A 14,724-nucleotide genomic window follows, 5' to 3' on the forward strand; every position below is an offset into this window, starting at 1 on the left:
AACCCCATTTCGCTGCCCCAGTCCTGGAGATGTAAGAAACCACCCACTATAAGAAACCAGGCGGGGGAGGAGTGCGGCAGCTAGCTGCCAAGAGAGCGCTCTGCGGGGAAGCAGTTTCCCTGAGTCACGGACAGGGTGGGAGATCGGGCTCATCAGCCCACGCCTCGTCTTCGTAAGGCACCCAGTTTAAATAGGCAAGGGTCACAGGGGAAGGAGCAGCACCCGCCGCTCCTTAAGGTGGCCCAACCGCCACCTCATTCCCAGGAGACTCCGCATTTCCCGAGAACCCGCTCTTCATTCCGGCAGCGATCAGCCGACCCTTCCCTACCAGCGTCACGTGCGCCCGGAAGTATGTGGGTGGGACTTGAACCGCCCACGGAAATGACGTAGTTGCCCCTTGTCGCATGATGTGGCAAAATGCAAAAAAAAGGGGGGGTAGGGAATAGAAGGAGGCTGGGGGAAAGTGATGAGTCCAAAAAGTAGTCCCTTCGGTGCTTATATTAACACCCGTGTAGCATCAGTACGCGAGGCTCTCGGCGCACTGCGCCCCTAATTCCTCCGCCCGGCAGTATCGCGGCACTCTGTGGAGGGGTACATAAAGCGGAGGGGGTGAGGCGACTTGGGCGGAGTTCTGTCGCCGGGATCCCTCCGCAGGGCTCAGCCGTTTCCGGAGTCTGCGCTGCGCCCGGTTCCGCCATTGCGGCTCTCCTGGCCCCTGGAGCCTCCGCCCCCGACCCGAGCTCTTTCGTCTGCCTGCCAGTTTCCTGCGTCCCCGGAGAGTATCCTACTGAGCCCAGCCTCCCCCTCCCCCTTCTCCTCCTCTCCCTTGGAGAGCCCGGGCAGCCGCTGCCCCGCAGTCCCAGTGACAGGAGGAGACCGTACCCCCCGACAGCGCCATGGCCCAGATTCTGCCAATTCGTTTTCAGGAGCATCTCCAGGTGCGGCTGGGCTCGGGCTGGTGAGGGCTGCGGAGAGGGTAGGAAGGAAGGAAGAAGCTGGAGTATAGGCCTAAGCAGAAAGAGCGGTATCGGGGGGGTGGGAGTGGTGGGTGTCGGTGCCTGGGATAGATGGAGGGGGGCCTGTCTTGGAAAGCTTAACGGGTTAAAGAAATCTTGTGAGGCTTGGTTGGAAAGGACAAGAGTCAGGGTGCAAAGGGCGTCAATGCTAGGCCTGGATCTCAGGATCTCTCTACCTTGCTTCCTGGATGGGAAGAACTGCATGTACTAACTCCCCCCTCCTTGTTTTTTTCCGTTCATTCATTTGGGTAGGTGGATGGGGAGAGATTCTCTCCTGTTTCTCCTGGAGCATGGATTCTCATTACCCCTTGGGCCATTCGGGGGCTGTCATTTCTCATTGCCTTTCTCCCTCTCCACCTTCGTGTCTGCACTAAGGAGTTGTGGGGCGGGTGGGTTGGGGAGGAGCAACCTTTTTTCTTCCTCCCTCTGCGGCTCTCAACTGGGAAAGGCACCTTCCCCCGGGGTGGGGGGCGGGGGGGAGGCGGCCTTGTATCTTGCCTTCCCTAAGGCAGTAGAAACAAGGTCACAGAAGGAGTTTAGAATGGGGGAACGTATTTCTCAGGGCGGTGTCAATCTCAGGGTGCTTGGGGTCAAGGTCCCTGGGGGAATTAGCCTTTTTCCGTTTCTTGATTTCTCTAGGAGTGGTGTGTCTCTTAGCCCCTCTTTGGTTCTAGGAGGTAGGGAAGGAGCTCTTCAGAGGTTATTTTGGGGTCTGCTGGAGTCTAACAGATTGTTGTGCGCTTGGCGTGAGTAGCTCCTTTAGGATTTTTTGGAATTAAAACAGCTATGGGGATAGAGCACACCTGCTTTGAGACGTTTGTCCAGGATTGTTTGGTCTGTAATTGGCTTCCCTTTAGTAGGTTCTAGAATTTTTTCCCTACCGTGTCTTATCCTGGAGGCAACATACTGTTGTCTTATCTGGCAGCACGTCCTGGCTGGGCTAGGCAGGTGATCATTGGAGGGCTTGACTGAATTAAGCCTTTTGAGCTTCTGATTTTCCAAGTTCACCAATCCTGCCTCTATCTAGTTTTCATTTTGGCTGAAATAATTCATTCATATTAACTTGTTTTCTTGTCACATACCCTCTTAAAGAGGTCTGCCTAAACTCAGTCTTCTGAAGAGCAAGTTTCATAAATAATGTTAGAGGACCCAATGGTATACACATAACACTAATATTAGTAACCTATTGGATATTTTTCCATTCAAGGCAATTTTATTTACTTTCTTCCATTTCATTAACAAGAATCCCCGGAGGATTCTTGTTAATAAAAAGGTTTAATATTCAAGATGTGAGTAACATAATTTCATAGTTCTTTACAGCTGTTATCATTTTAACTTGCATCAAGAAATTCTTTTTCTTTAAGACTTGAATTGTAATGAATAATAAACCTTTACCTGTAAAACTAGTTAAATAGTGTACTTCCTTCAGTCATCGGTAGTTTGCAGAATAATTCATCTGAAGTAATGGAATATACCTCGGCAATAAAACCACTATATTACAAAGGATTTAAAAACGTTAAGTAACAGAATGGACATGGAGAAATTATTTTTTTATGTTCAATCCAGTTGCTGTGTTTACCTCTGTTAAAGGGGGCTGGTAATTGAATATGGAGGGTTAGAAAAATACTGGTTTTAGGTGTGCAGAAACCACAGGCTCTTCCTCACAGTAAAGTGCATTTGAAATAAGCCTTTTTGTAGATGAATGTTTGTAAGTCATACACAAGAGAAGCAGGTACAGCTGCTGCTTAGTTTACATGGCTGAGGCATATCAGTTACCGCTGAGTTGAATTCAACTCATGGCAATCCATGATATAACCCACTAGTAAATCTTTTTGGTTGACCGATGGTGGTTTGAGTAATAGCTTATTTTTATTAAAGAGGAGACAAGAATTGTTAAATGATTGCACAAAACAGAATCCAGCCTTATCACCAACTGAAGACATTTAATACAGGCCTGATTTCTAAGTGGTCTGAAGTTTCTCCAGTTACTTGAGTGAAGCCATTTCCTTCTCAAATAATTTGAAAGTTTTGAGTATAAAGTAGCTTTGTGAATATACTTTAAAAAAAAAAAGATATCCATTTTTTGGAGTGATAAACTTAGTTATTGTATGCTCGAGCTGATAATGATTAAATTGCAGAGAGAGTCAAATTATCAACCTCTTCCAGGATAATTATCTCCTGACTTCTCATCTTTATCCTCTCCTTTTTTTTTTTTAGTTAATAAGAATTATTTTAATTGGCAACTTAAGTCTTTGACCTCTGACCCTCTGCCAGCTTGCTAAATAGCAGAAAACTTTCTGAAACGCTTTGGATAAAAACTGGGAACAAGAAATGAGGAACTTAAGTTTGGAGCTTTAGCTCGTTATAGCTTCAAAACCTGAACTGTAAATGAATTTATTTTTGTAGGCCTTAACTACATTGACCAGTTGAAGGATCTGTCATTGAGGGTTGGATCTGCGTCAAATGAATATTAATATTTTAAGTTATGCGGTTTTTTTTTTTTTTTTAAGGATGTTTAGGCTGATAAAAAGCCTGTTGCTGTTGAGTCAATTCCAGCTCATAGCGACCCTAGAGGACAGAGTAGAACTGCCCCATAGGGTTTTCAGGGAGCACCAGGTGGATTCAGACTGCCGACTTTTTGGTTAACAGCTGTGGCTCTTAACCATTATGCCACCAGGATTACATTTAGGCTGATAGCTGTCAACAAATGAGTGCATATTTGGGTAAGACATTACAAGAGTGGCAGATTCTAAAAAATACTAGGCCATATATAAATTATTGCCTGGAATTCTCAATTCTTGGCACATTAAGTATCTTTATGCCAGTTGACATATTCCACTGTATTCCTGGGTTGCAGAGGGTCTGCGATTAAGATTCTACCCACCGTGTTCCGCGACTTTCTGCTCAGTCCATAAATGTAGGCATGGAATGTGTTGTGAGTTGCATAGTGGAGATTCTTGCTATGGTTTTTGTTTGCAAAGAGAAAGCAATGCTAAGTATTACTGGAATATGCTGTGTGCTTAGCTGTACCATCTCGAAGAGGCATACTGTTCGGAAGTATGCTGTATTCTACCCTGGAAATAGCTTTAAAAAAAAAAACCATTGCCGTCCAGTTGATTCCAACTCATAGTGAACCCTATAGGACAGAGTAGAACTGCCCCATAGGATTTCCAAGGAGTGGCTGGTGGATTTGAACTGCCTTCCTTTTGGTGAGTAGCCGTAGCTCAACCACTGCTGCTAGAGCTCCAGGGAAATAGCCTAGAAACTTAAAAGGTGTCATATTCTTTTCAGACTTTTCCTAATGGTCAGTTTACTCATCTTAAAGAGGTGTGGCTACTTCTTGTGAATGTGCTTTCACTATGATTAGGAAATAATTTAAGATGTGGAACTGTATGTGTGTAGAACCGCAATGATTTTCATTTTCATATGAAGTGAAATTAGTAATTTTTAGGAACCTTGTATTTTGCTCTTGGAACAATTTTTTCTGTCTGTAATTATAATTTGTACCTTGGTCTGAAAAGGTTCCATTTATATTGAGTTCTCAGATTCTATGCTAAATTATTTATAAATATATTCAACTCTTAATGATATTTGAATTATATTTAACAATTTTTATCTGCTAGTATTACACCGACGTGGCTTTTGCTCTTTTAGGGCTGCTGTCAGATCTGCAATGATAGAAACGTCCACTAGCTGCATACTGATATTGAACATGTGAGACGTGGCTCATGTGACCAAGGAACTGAATTTTTGACTTTTATTTCTTTTTAATTAAATGTAAATACAAGATGTGAGTGTCCGGCTACCACCAGTGACTGCCCTGACGGGGAACACAACAGAGAATCCCGATGGAGTAGGAGGAAAAATTCTAGTAAAAAGACCGGGCTTAATGGTCTTACTCAGACTGGAGGGACCCCAGAGGTGATGGCCCCTGGACTCTCTGTTAGCCCAGAACTAAAGCCATTCCTGAAGCCAACTCTTCAGACAAAGATTAGACTGGACTATAAGATGTAAATGATACTGGTGAGGAGGGTGCTGCTTAGATCAAGTAGACACAGGAGACTATGTGGGCAGTTCTGTCTGGAGGTGAGATGAGAAGGCAGAGGGGGACAGGAGTTGGTTGAATGGGGCGCGGAAATACAGGGCCAAGGGAAGGAGTGTGCTGTCACATTGTAGGGAGAGCAACAATGTGTGTGTAAGTTTTTGTATGAGAAACTGACTTGAATTGGAAACTTCCACTTAAAAGCACAATTAAAAAATGTAAATACAACATGTGGATCTTTACTACTGCATTGGACTGCGTGATTATGGACTATACTGATGTACTTTGTAAGATTGAAGGTTTATCTCACCACTCATATTTATACACTTAGAACATTTTGTTAGGGAAAATTAAAACTCAATCAGAAGTTTTAATACTGTCTCTGTTAGGGCGAGGTGATGGTAATCAAATGCCTCGTGAGTGGAGGGAGCTTGTTATGAGCTGTAAATGTGGCTGGGTGCTTTCAGGTCTTCACTTAATCCCCCCAGATTCAGTTCTTAAAGGGTTGAAAAAGATGAGACTCAGTAAATAGAGCCAAAGAGTACACAGTGTCAGAATGGGATTTGAACCCAGGTCTTCAGACACAATATTTCAAGGAAATAGAAAAATTGGCCTTAAGAGAAGTTTTATAGTACCCTAGTGTGCTTTTTCCTGTTGGACTTTGGTGCAGAGAGTTGACACCTCTTGTTCAAGTTGTGATTAGTGACTTGGTATAGTGGATAGAGTAAGAATCTGGGGTTGTTTAGACAAGTGTGGCCCAATATAAGTCATATAATGTAATAATTTTATGTTTTGTAGTAACCATGTTAAAAGTAAAAAACTGGTGGAAATAATTTTAATATATTTTAATTTCATATACCCTACATACCCCAAATATCATTTCAACACATAATCAGTACAAAATTTACTAATGAGGTATTTTACATTCTTTTTTTTTTTTTACACTAAGTTTTCAAAATCTGCAGTGTATATTATACTGAGAGCCCTGGGGCTCAGTGGTTAAGAACTGGGCTGCTAACCAAAAGGCTGGCGGTTTGAATCCACCAGCCACTCCTTGGAAATCCAGTGGGGGCAGTTCTGCTCTGTCCTGTAGGGTCACTATGAGTCTGAACCAACTCGACGGCACATAACGTTTTATACTTACAGCACATCTCAAATCTGACCTTATTTTTGTCAGGAATACTAGATCTGTCTTTAGATTTCAAAAAAATTTACAGATTGGAAAAGCAGATTTGCATATCCAGGTTATTCCAAACTTACTTAAATTTTCCAATAATTGAGTAAAGTACAGTTCCCCAGTTACAGCTACATTTCAAGTGGTTATTAATACAACATGTAGCTGCCATATTTATTAGCACAGGTTAAGACTGATTTCTTCTTTTTCTCTGTCAAATAGACATGTTGTTAATTGTCGTTTGAGTTGATTCCGATTCAGAGACACCCCATGTGTACAAAGTAGAACTGCTCTGTACTGTTTTCAAGGCTGTGATCTTTTGGAAGCAGATTTCCAGACCTGTCTTCCAAGGCGCCTATGTGTGGTTTCAAACCATCAAGCTAGTCAATACCTAAAATAGACACACTACCTCACAAAGTTACTGTGAAGGTCTGAAATGTATGTGAAAGTACCTGCTGCAGCACTTTAGGAACATTAGTTCTTAGCTATGTAATTTTTGTCCAGTGCATTTTATTCAAGTATTTCTCAATCAGCGACACAGTATTTCATTCGCAGACCCAGATTTTTATGAGCTGTGCATATTCGGGCTAAGTGCATTCACCGAAGGTTTGAGTCCTGTATACCAGGCACGGTGTTACACTGTGGGTACAAGATGAGACTCAGCAGACTGCACCTTGCATTCATGGTCCCGCTAGTTAGTTGTCAGAGACTGTCCACACATCATTACAGCCATGGGTGTTGTCTACTTGATTGCTGATCTCTTTTGTATTTGAACATTTGCAATTGTGCAGGACTTCATACAAACATTCATATGGTGTAAAACTGATACTGCTCTAAACCTGTGCCCAAAAGAAAGATATTTTTAAGCTAACCTTTCATTATATTCCTTGAGTTCTCATTGTGTGCCACTGATAACGTTTTAAATTAGTGTTCTTGGTTAGATCTAGGAGCCCTGGTGATGCAGTGATTAAAGCATTTGACTGCTAATGGAAATGTCATCGATTCAAACCTACCAGCCCCTCCATGGGAGAAAGATGTGGCAGTCTGCTTCTGTGAAGAAGCAGCCTTGGATACCCTGTGGGGCAGTTCTACCCTGTCCTATAGGGTCGCTATGAGTCGGAATTGACTCCACGGCAGTGGGTTTGGGTCAGATATATGAATCATATCTGATAAAACGCCCATAGGGAAGGCCTTTGTTAGTGTCGTTATATGTCTTTATAAGTTTGTAGCTGACTTTAAGTCTTTATGTTAAACTGAGACTGTTTCTCTAAATTCATTTATATATATGCCATGCTAAAGTTACTTCATAAAATCAACTTGTCCTGTAAGCCACAGCTCTAGGTGGCTGTGCCACCCCCCCCCCCCCCCCCCCCCGCTTCAAGTGCCTGTGGCTAATGCTGTTAACTCAAAGGGATGGCTAGAAGCTTGGATCTGGATGTATTAGGCAAAACCCCTGTCAGACTTGAAATTTGTGAATCTCGTGTGTTGTGGAAGATATAATTTAAGATAGCTCTGTCCTATTATGGGGGAATAACTAGCCATCAAGTCTTCATTGCCCTGAAATCTACAAAATAAAGATAAACTGACTGTTGTACCTGTTTGAGTACCTACTGTGTGCCAAGAACTGTACCAAATATTTTATACACATTATCTTATTATCAAGAAAACCCTTTCAGGTAGGTTAGGTTATAGCCTTATTTTACAGATGGGGAAACTGAAGTTCATAGCAGTTAACTTGTAGAGTTATACAGATAGTGTGCGGTCGTGCTAACACTTGTTCTTTCACTGTGGCATGTTGCCTTATTTGGTGAGTGATCTGTATAATTTGAACTGTAAAATACCACCACAGTGTGTTTGCGTCATGTTTTGGTACTTTTTTGGCACATACATTCCAGTCAGAATCTGTTTTTAGGGTAATAATCTTTTTAGGTGCTGGTGCGCCAGTTTTTGACTTTTCTATGCTTTAAACAGTTATTTAGATACCTTTTTTTTCAGGACTTTATCCAAATTCCTACTCTGAATTTATGCAGAATGATTGGGGTCAGGTTAACTTGTAACCAGGATTAACTATATACGTCTCATAAGGCTGAACTTCTCAAACTTTTCTGTAGACTTTAATGACAAGAGAGTGAACGTGTTCTAGTCTGGAAGGCACTTGTGAAAGCAGGAAAGTTCTGCTTTCTATTTTTTTATGTATCATGTTTTTGTATTTTTCTAATGTAAAACTTGAATAGAACTCAAGAAGACAGTTGTGCTTAAGAGGGGAGGGAGGGAGAGTAGAACATTGTTACTCAGTTTGAGGAGCATAACCATAGAGGGTAAAATGGTTACAAACATGTGGCACTGTCATTTGGAGGCAGAACTACCAGTTAATATTAATACTACCTGTTTTGAATCATTAGGTAAATAAGAACTTTTAAATTCTGAAGTAAAGCAGATTTTAAAGGTTTTTGTGAAAAGGAACTGGGTCCATTAAAACAACATTTGCTCATATTACAGAATTCAAACTCTGCAGTGTGCTATTATGGAAAATGCCTCAGATGTTTAATCTGAGCTTTGTCTCTGATCATTTAATGTTTTTAGCTTGTCTCAACTTCCTTATTTATAAAATTAAAATAATACTTCCTGGGCAGTTTTGAAGTTAGACTGGGATATGCATTTGTGTTTATATCGTGATAATTATTACATGTTGTATGCCATCAAATCAGTTCCAACTCGTATTCCATGAAGATGCACAGGTACCCTCTCCCTACCATCTTGGGAGTAGTCGTCCTTTATCCAGTTGAGTTGAATGTATATGTCATGATAAAGGAAAGAGCTGTTATTGAAGCCAGGGTCTTAGCATTGCACCAAACTCTTTCCTCTTTCTCATTTTCTGTATCCAGTTCATTTCTGGAGTAGGGAAAGGAAGAATCCTGATAATAGTGCATACTGGAGGCCCTGGGGATTGCAGTTTTTGATGACCTCCATCTGCTGAAACTGTGGGACTCGTAGTGGATGGAAAATGAGAATTGGTTTGAGAGTTGCTTGCATTTGTCTCTGATCAGCTGCTCATTTAAAAAAACCACCAAAGTGGACAGGGAGAACCCAAAGAGTACCCATATAACTCTAAGCTTGGCAAACAGCTGAACTCAGTGGCGGGGGATTTGGACTTTGGATAGATCTCATTATTTGAGGATGAATAACTGGGAAAAAAAATACAGGGAGTGCATGTTTTAGAAAAGCTTGTGTCTTTCCCCATTCTCGGCAGTACTCTGTACTGGCTTTATTGAACTATGCAAATCTAAGGGCGGCACTTGGAGGGAAATGAAGGTGATTTATTTTCAGGCTGCTAAAGGACTTCAGTGGTAATGAAGACACTGGTGTAAAAAATGCATATGTAGTTTAAATAAAATGGTTTGTGAAATGTAAAGAGCATAAAAACATTTCCAAGTTAATGATTTTATAGTTTTAAATGTCTGTATAAACTAAGTCAAAAGACTACCTGAATTATACGTTAAAAATACCTAATTCCTATGAGTTTCTAACTTAAAAGGACTGAAAACATTTGTGTGTTTATTTTGAGGAAAATTCACATAACATAAAATTAACCAGTTTAAAGTGAAAGATTTAGTGTCACTTAGTACATTTGTGAGGAGCCCTGGTGGCACAGTGGTTAAGCACTCAATTGCTAACTGAAAGATCAGCGGTTTGAACCCACCAGCCACTCGGCAGTAGAAAGATGTGGCATTCGTCATCCATAAAGATTTACAGCCTTGGAAACCCTATAGGGCAGTTCTGTTCTGTCCTATAGGGTTGCTGTGCGTTGAAATTGACTTGACAGTAATGGGTCGGTATATTCACAGTGTTGTGCAGCTATCATCTTGTCTAGTTCCAAAACATTTTCATCATTCCAAAAGGAACTCCATACCCATTGACCTATCTCTTCCACCTGTTACCTCACTTGTTACCTAGCTGCTGGCAAACCGCTAATCTGCTTTCTGTCTCTGGATTTACATACCTAATGTGGATATTTCATATATACGGAATCATGCAATGTTTGTGACCTTCTGTGTCTAGCTGCTTTCACTTAGCATAATGTTTTCAAGATTCATCCATATTGTAGCACGTATAATTACTTCCTTCCTTCCTGGCTAAATAATATGTATGGCTATATCGCATTTTGTTTATCCATTCATCTGTTGACAGTCACGGGTTCTTTCCATCTTTTGGCTGTTATGAATAGTAATGTTATGAACATTAGTGTACAGGTATTTGAGTACCTGTTTTCAGTTCTTTTGTGTATATACCTAGGAGTGGAATTGCTAGTCACGTTTATGGCAATTCTGTGTTCAACTTTTTGAGGAATCACAAAACTTTTCCACAGAAGTTGTATTATTTTACATTCCCATCAGCAATGTACCGGGGTTCCAGTTTCTTTACATCCACTGCAACACTTGTCAGAAGCCTTTGGGCGAGGGTAGAGGGTAGTCTCATTGGGAAGATGAATACTTACTTTGTGCATGTGGTATTTTTAGATCTGTGTGTTCTCTCCTAGCTTTGCAGCCCTGCTTTCCCATTAATTTTGTGTCCTCCTTTAGATTGTGTGTGTGTTTCTTCTGAGACACCACATATACCCACACCTATATCTGGGCTAGGCATGCGTCCCTCTAACTTACGAAACCGTTTTAATTGCGTGTACCTGTTCTGGACTGAGGGGTAATAGACCCTTCATTCTAGAATTCTTTATGCATCAGTATACTCTCTGGCACACATTAGCTGCTCAGTAATTGTTTAAATATGGGATTATTGGAAAAACTATTACAGATCTAAGATGAGATTTGAAATACTTTTTAAAGTTTTTCTACTGGAACCAGAAAAAAAATTTAGAAAAATATTGACATCATCTGTGGCATGCAGAATAAGTTGAAAACAGAACAGAAAGACCCATGGAGATACTGAGTTTATATAACAAAATACACAGAAACATTGATCCTGAAGGCAATTGCAGGATTGTCTCTGTGGAGTTGGAATTGGCAATGTGGAAGATTAAGTATATGAGTTTTAAGTTCAGAGGGAAATTACAGAATTAAAGATGGGGGAGGTAATAGGTTACAAATCTAGAAATATAGAAACCAAAATAATTGGGATGGAAACTGTTTTTACACAGTGAAAGAAAACTTTCTTGGTATGAAAGAAGATTAAAAGGAATTTGCTATTTGAGACAAAATCAGTGAAAGGAGATCACAACCTACACAGGCGGGGGGAAGTATTAGTACCATGAATCAAAAAAGGAAGTCTACAAATATCCAGGCCACTCCCTCTCCCTGACACAAAAATCAAGGTGATCTTAGTTTTTAACACTGAATATCAGACAGCAAAGCAATCTATAGGGTTTTGAGATGGAATTTTTTTCTCTTTTTAGGGCACATGAGCTACAATTTGAACTCTAATTTTTTTTAATTTATTTTTCATCTCAAAGGTTTTTTCCTCAGTAGTAATGACAGATTTATAGTTTAACACCAGGTTACAAAAAGGAGGTGATTTAACTACAAAACATATACTTAAATCAAGTAATAAAATATTGAATTGATATTAAGTTGTCAAATAGTAGGTACTCAGTAGATGTTAATAGAAAATAAATCTTTATCATTTTATTGTTGATGTTTTGAACTCCCTAAATGTGTTAAATGGTTTAGAGTGCGCCTGTAATTCTTCATGCTGCTTGTCTCCGTTCGTTCGTTCACTCAGTTGAACTTGTAACTCATCGCACCTGACGGGCTCATGATGTTCGGAATGATTCACACAAGTAGAAAATGAATAATAATGGTGGTGTGTCTAATTCCCGAATAGGCCTGTCAGTGTAGGATAGAAAAATGCATGATTGTGTGCAGTAGTGATGGAGTTGAGCTGAATGTAACACTGGACCCCTTCTTAAAAATACTTCTAGAAAGTTGTCATAGAGTGCAGTTTCTTCAGGAACCTTGCAGTTTTAATAGTAAGGAAACTGACCACATGTTTTAATTACTGTTAGCGGGAAACCAAGTCCTTGGTTTCTCTCCAGGTAGATTAAAATTATCCTTTGACGGTTTTTAGGAAGAGTCAGTACTAAGTATTTATTATGTTCTTGAACCCTCAAGGTAAGCCTCCTTTCTGGTTCCCTAAAGGAATGCTTGGATAGCCCACAAGCCCCCACCCGAAACCTGTAATCAGTCATAAGTTTGGTAACGTTTGGTTGTTTTGGGCCAACTGATTGACATTTATACAGGAAAGAGATCACCTTGGGGAATCATAACCCACTTGAGGAGTAAAAACTTCCTTATATTCCCCTGCAGCCTGGTCAATATTTCATCTAATTATTTTGTTACTATTTTTAAAGAATGAGTCAAAAGTTGAAGTTCTTGATTTGCAGTCAGCAGTTGCTTAATAGTTTATCAGAGGTAACTGTCTCTAGCTTCGAGTTCCTGTCTGATTGGATTACGTACAACTCGAGTAAATGTCCAGAGTCAAAAATTAATTTGGGGGAAATAGACTTTAAATATTAAAGTTCTATCCTATCCCTCTCTTAAGAGACAGTGATTGTTTCAAAGACTATCATGGAGTGGAAACAAATCTAGTTGGTTTCTTCTATGAAATCTTGCTTTTAACAAAATGGTAATAGTAATCTGTGTGTTTCGGTGGGAGGTCAGCAAGAGTTAAAGGCATTTTTTATAAGTTGCTCGAAATTTATGGAGGCCACAGAAAACAATTGCTTGTATCCTGTTATTGGACGACTTAAAGGAATGCTGCATTCTCAGCGTTTTTCTTCATTTCCTTTAGACATTAGCAACTGCAGTTTTTATTTGACGTTCTGCTAGCTTCCAGGAAGAGCTCAGTAAAGTGACTGCTGTAAGCATTTCTTTTTTCTTTTTCATTTTGTAAACTGTGGTTGATACTAGTGAAGGAAGAAGATGGTTTGGAACCTTTTTTTTTTTCTTTAAAATATATAGAGCGCCTTACAAATTTCATGTCATCCTTGTGCAGGGGCCATGCTAGTCTTCTCTATATCATTCCAGTCTTAATATATGTGCTGCCAAAGTGAGCAGGATGTTTTAGAGCTTTTAAAGGAAATTATGCTGAGTGAAGTGGTTAGGATAGCGTATTAACCAAGTCTTTAAGCACATTCTTAAAAGTATTTTTACTTTGGGATATTGTATAGCATTAACTAATGGTATAATGACAGCCAAGCATCAGCACATCTCTCTAAAATTGTTGGCCTTTTAACTCTGTAGTGCTTTTTTTTTTTTTTGCCTATTAAGTCTTTGTCAAGATACGAGATTCACTTACATAAAAGGTGACTGAAATAGGACTATATACACAGAGAGCACTTATAAAATAGCTTCATCTGAAATACAGCAGCCCATACATACTTCCTTTATTCTAACTGTTCAGATGAAACAAGGAGGAAGGATCTGGAAAGTGTAAAGCCAACCACTAATTGTGAAACATAAGTTCTTAATAATGCTTTCATAAACACGAGTTTTACTGTATTTTGATTTTTAGCTGATACAGCTGGTAAATGAGTTCTGTTCCCTGGTTTTACTAGTCGTTCATTAAGAAACAAACGCCTTGACTATTCTTATAGAGAAACTGATTTCTAATGAATTTATTCCCATCTGGTCAGATTTAAGAACTGCTGGTTGAAATTAACAGGCTCAAGCAAATCTGTTAACTCTTTCAGTTATGCAGTGTTTGTAGGCACAAACATAGTTGTGGTAGATGGCTGAGATAAAGCCTTTGTGCTAATGGAGAGTTGTCTTTGGCTAGTCAGAGAATTGGGCATTGAAAAATAGGTTTATTTGGTTGTGTGTCCTTTTTAATTTTCTGCCCTTTTGAATAAATTAATACTATTGGATTAAATATATTTGTGACTCTTTTAATGATATCCTCATAGTTTGGTGATTAATGTATTCTAACGAGGTGCTGACTCACCATACTGGGTTTCCTGATGCCTTGATTTATCATGGTTTTCCCATTCTGTCTTTAGCAACACATGTTTCGAACAAAGCAGTTGGCCCACTTAAGGCTTGAATATGTAATTATGGAGCACGATATCTAAAGCAGTTGGACCATCTGTTCTGGAACAGCATGTATCATGATACCATAGTCCCAGAGCTAGATAACTGTAAAAGTACAGAAATTCCTAAAATTTAGAGTGCTTATGTGCCCTCACACTGTTCTAAGTGTTTTTAAGCCAAACCCAGTGCCATCAAGTTGATTCTGACCACAGTGACCCTATAGGATAGGGTAGAACTGCTCCATAGGAGCTCCAAGGCGGTAAATCTTTATGGAAGCAGACTGCCATGTTTGTCTTCTGCGGAGGAGCTGATGGGTTCAAACCACCCACCTTTTGGTTAGCAGTGGAAGGCTTAACCAGTGCGCCACCAGGGCTCCCCCCTAAGTACTTTTTGCCTGTAGCAACCCCGTGGGACAGAGTAGAACTGCCCAATAGGGCTTCCAGGGAGCAACTGGTG

General features: G+C 40.2%; 1 protein-coding gene and 1 non-coding gene across 3 annotated transcripts in view; one reads left to right on the plus strand and one right to left on the minus strand.

Annotated features, from left to right (window-relative positions):
• The first annotated feature begins 780 nt into the window (after positions 1–780).
• Positions 781–14,724, plus strand: part of CLTC (clathrin heavy chain) — a 64,055-nt gene continuing 50,111 nt past the window's right edge. Inside the window, exon 1 of one of the 2 annotated variants that reach the window (XM_010594281.3) lies at positions 781–938. In XM_010594281.3, coding sequence (XP_010592583.1) covers positions 897–938 — 42 coding nt within the window. In that variant the 5' untranslated portion in view covers positions 781–896. The remainder of the gene's footprint in view (positions 939–14,724) is intronic. The other variant, XM_064271305.1, reaches the window with a different exon arrangement.
• On the minus strand, positions 13,189–13,296 carry LOC111751810 (U6 spliceosomal RNA). Its single transcript, XR_002786892.1, has one exon. It is a non-coding gene; the product is annotated as a U6 spliceosomal RNA (small nuclear RNA).

Source organism: Loxodonta africana, chromosome 18 (genome assembly GCF_030014295.1).
Source record: "Loxodonta africana isolate mLoxAfr1 chromosome 18, mLoxAfr1.hap2, whole genome shotgun sequence".
NCBI classification, from domain to species: domain Eukaryota; kingdom Metazoa; phylum Chordata; class Mammalia; order Proboscidea; family Elephantidae; genus Loxodonta; species Loxodonta africana.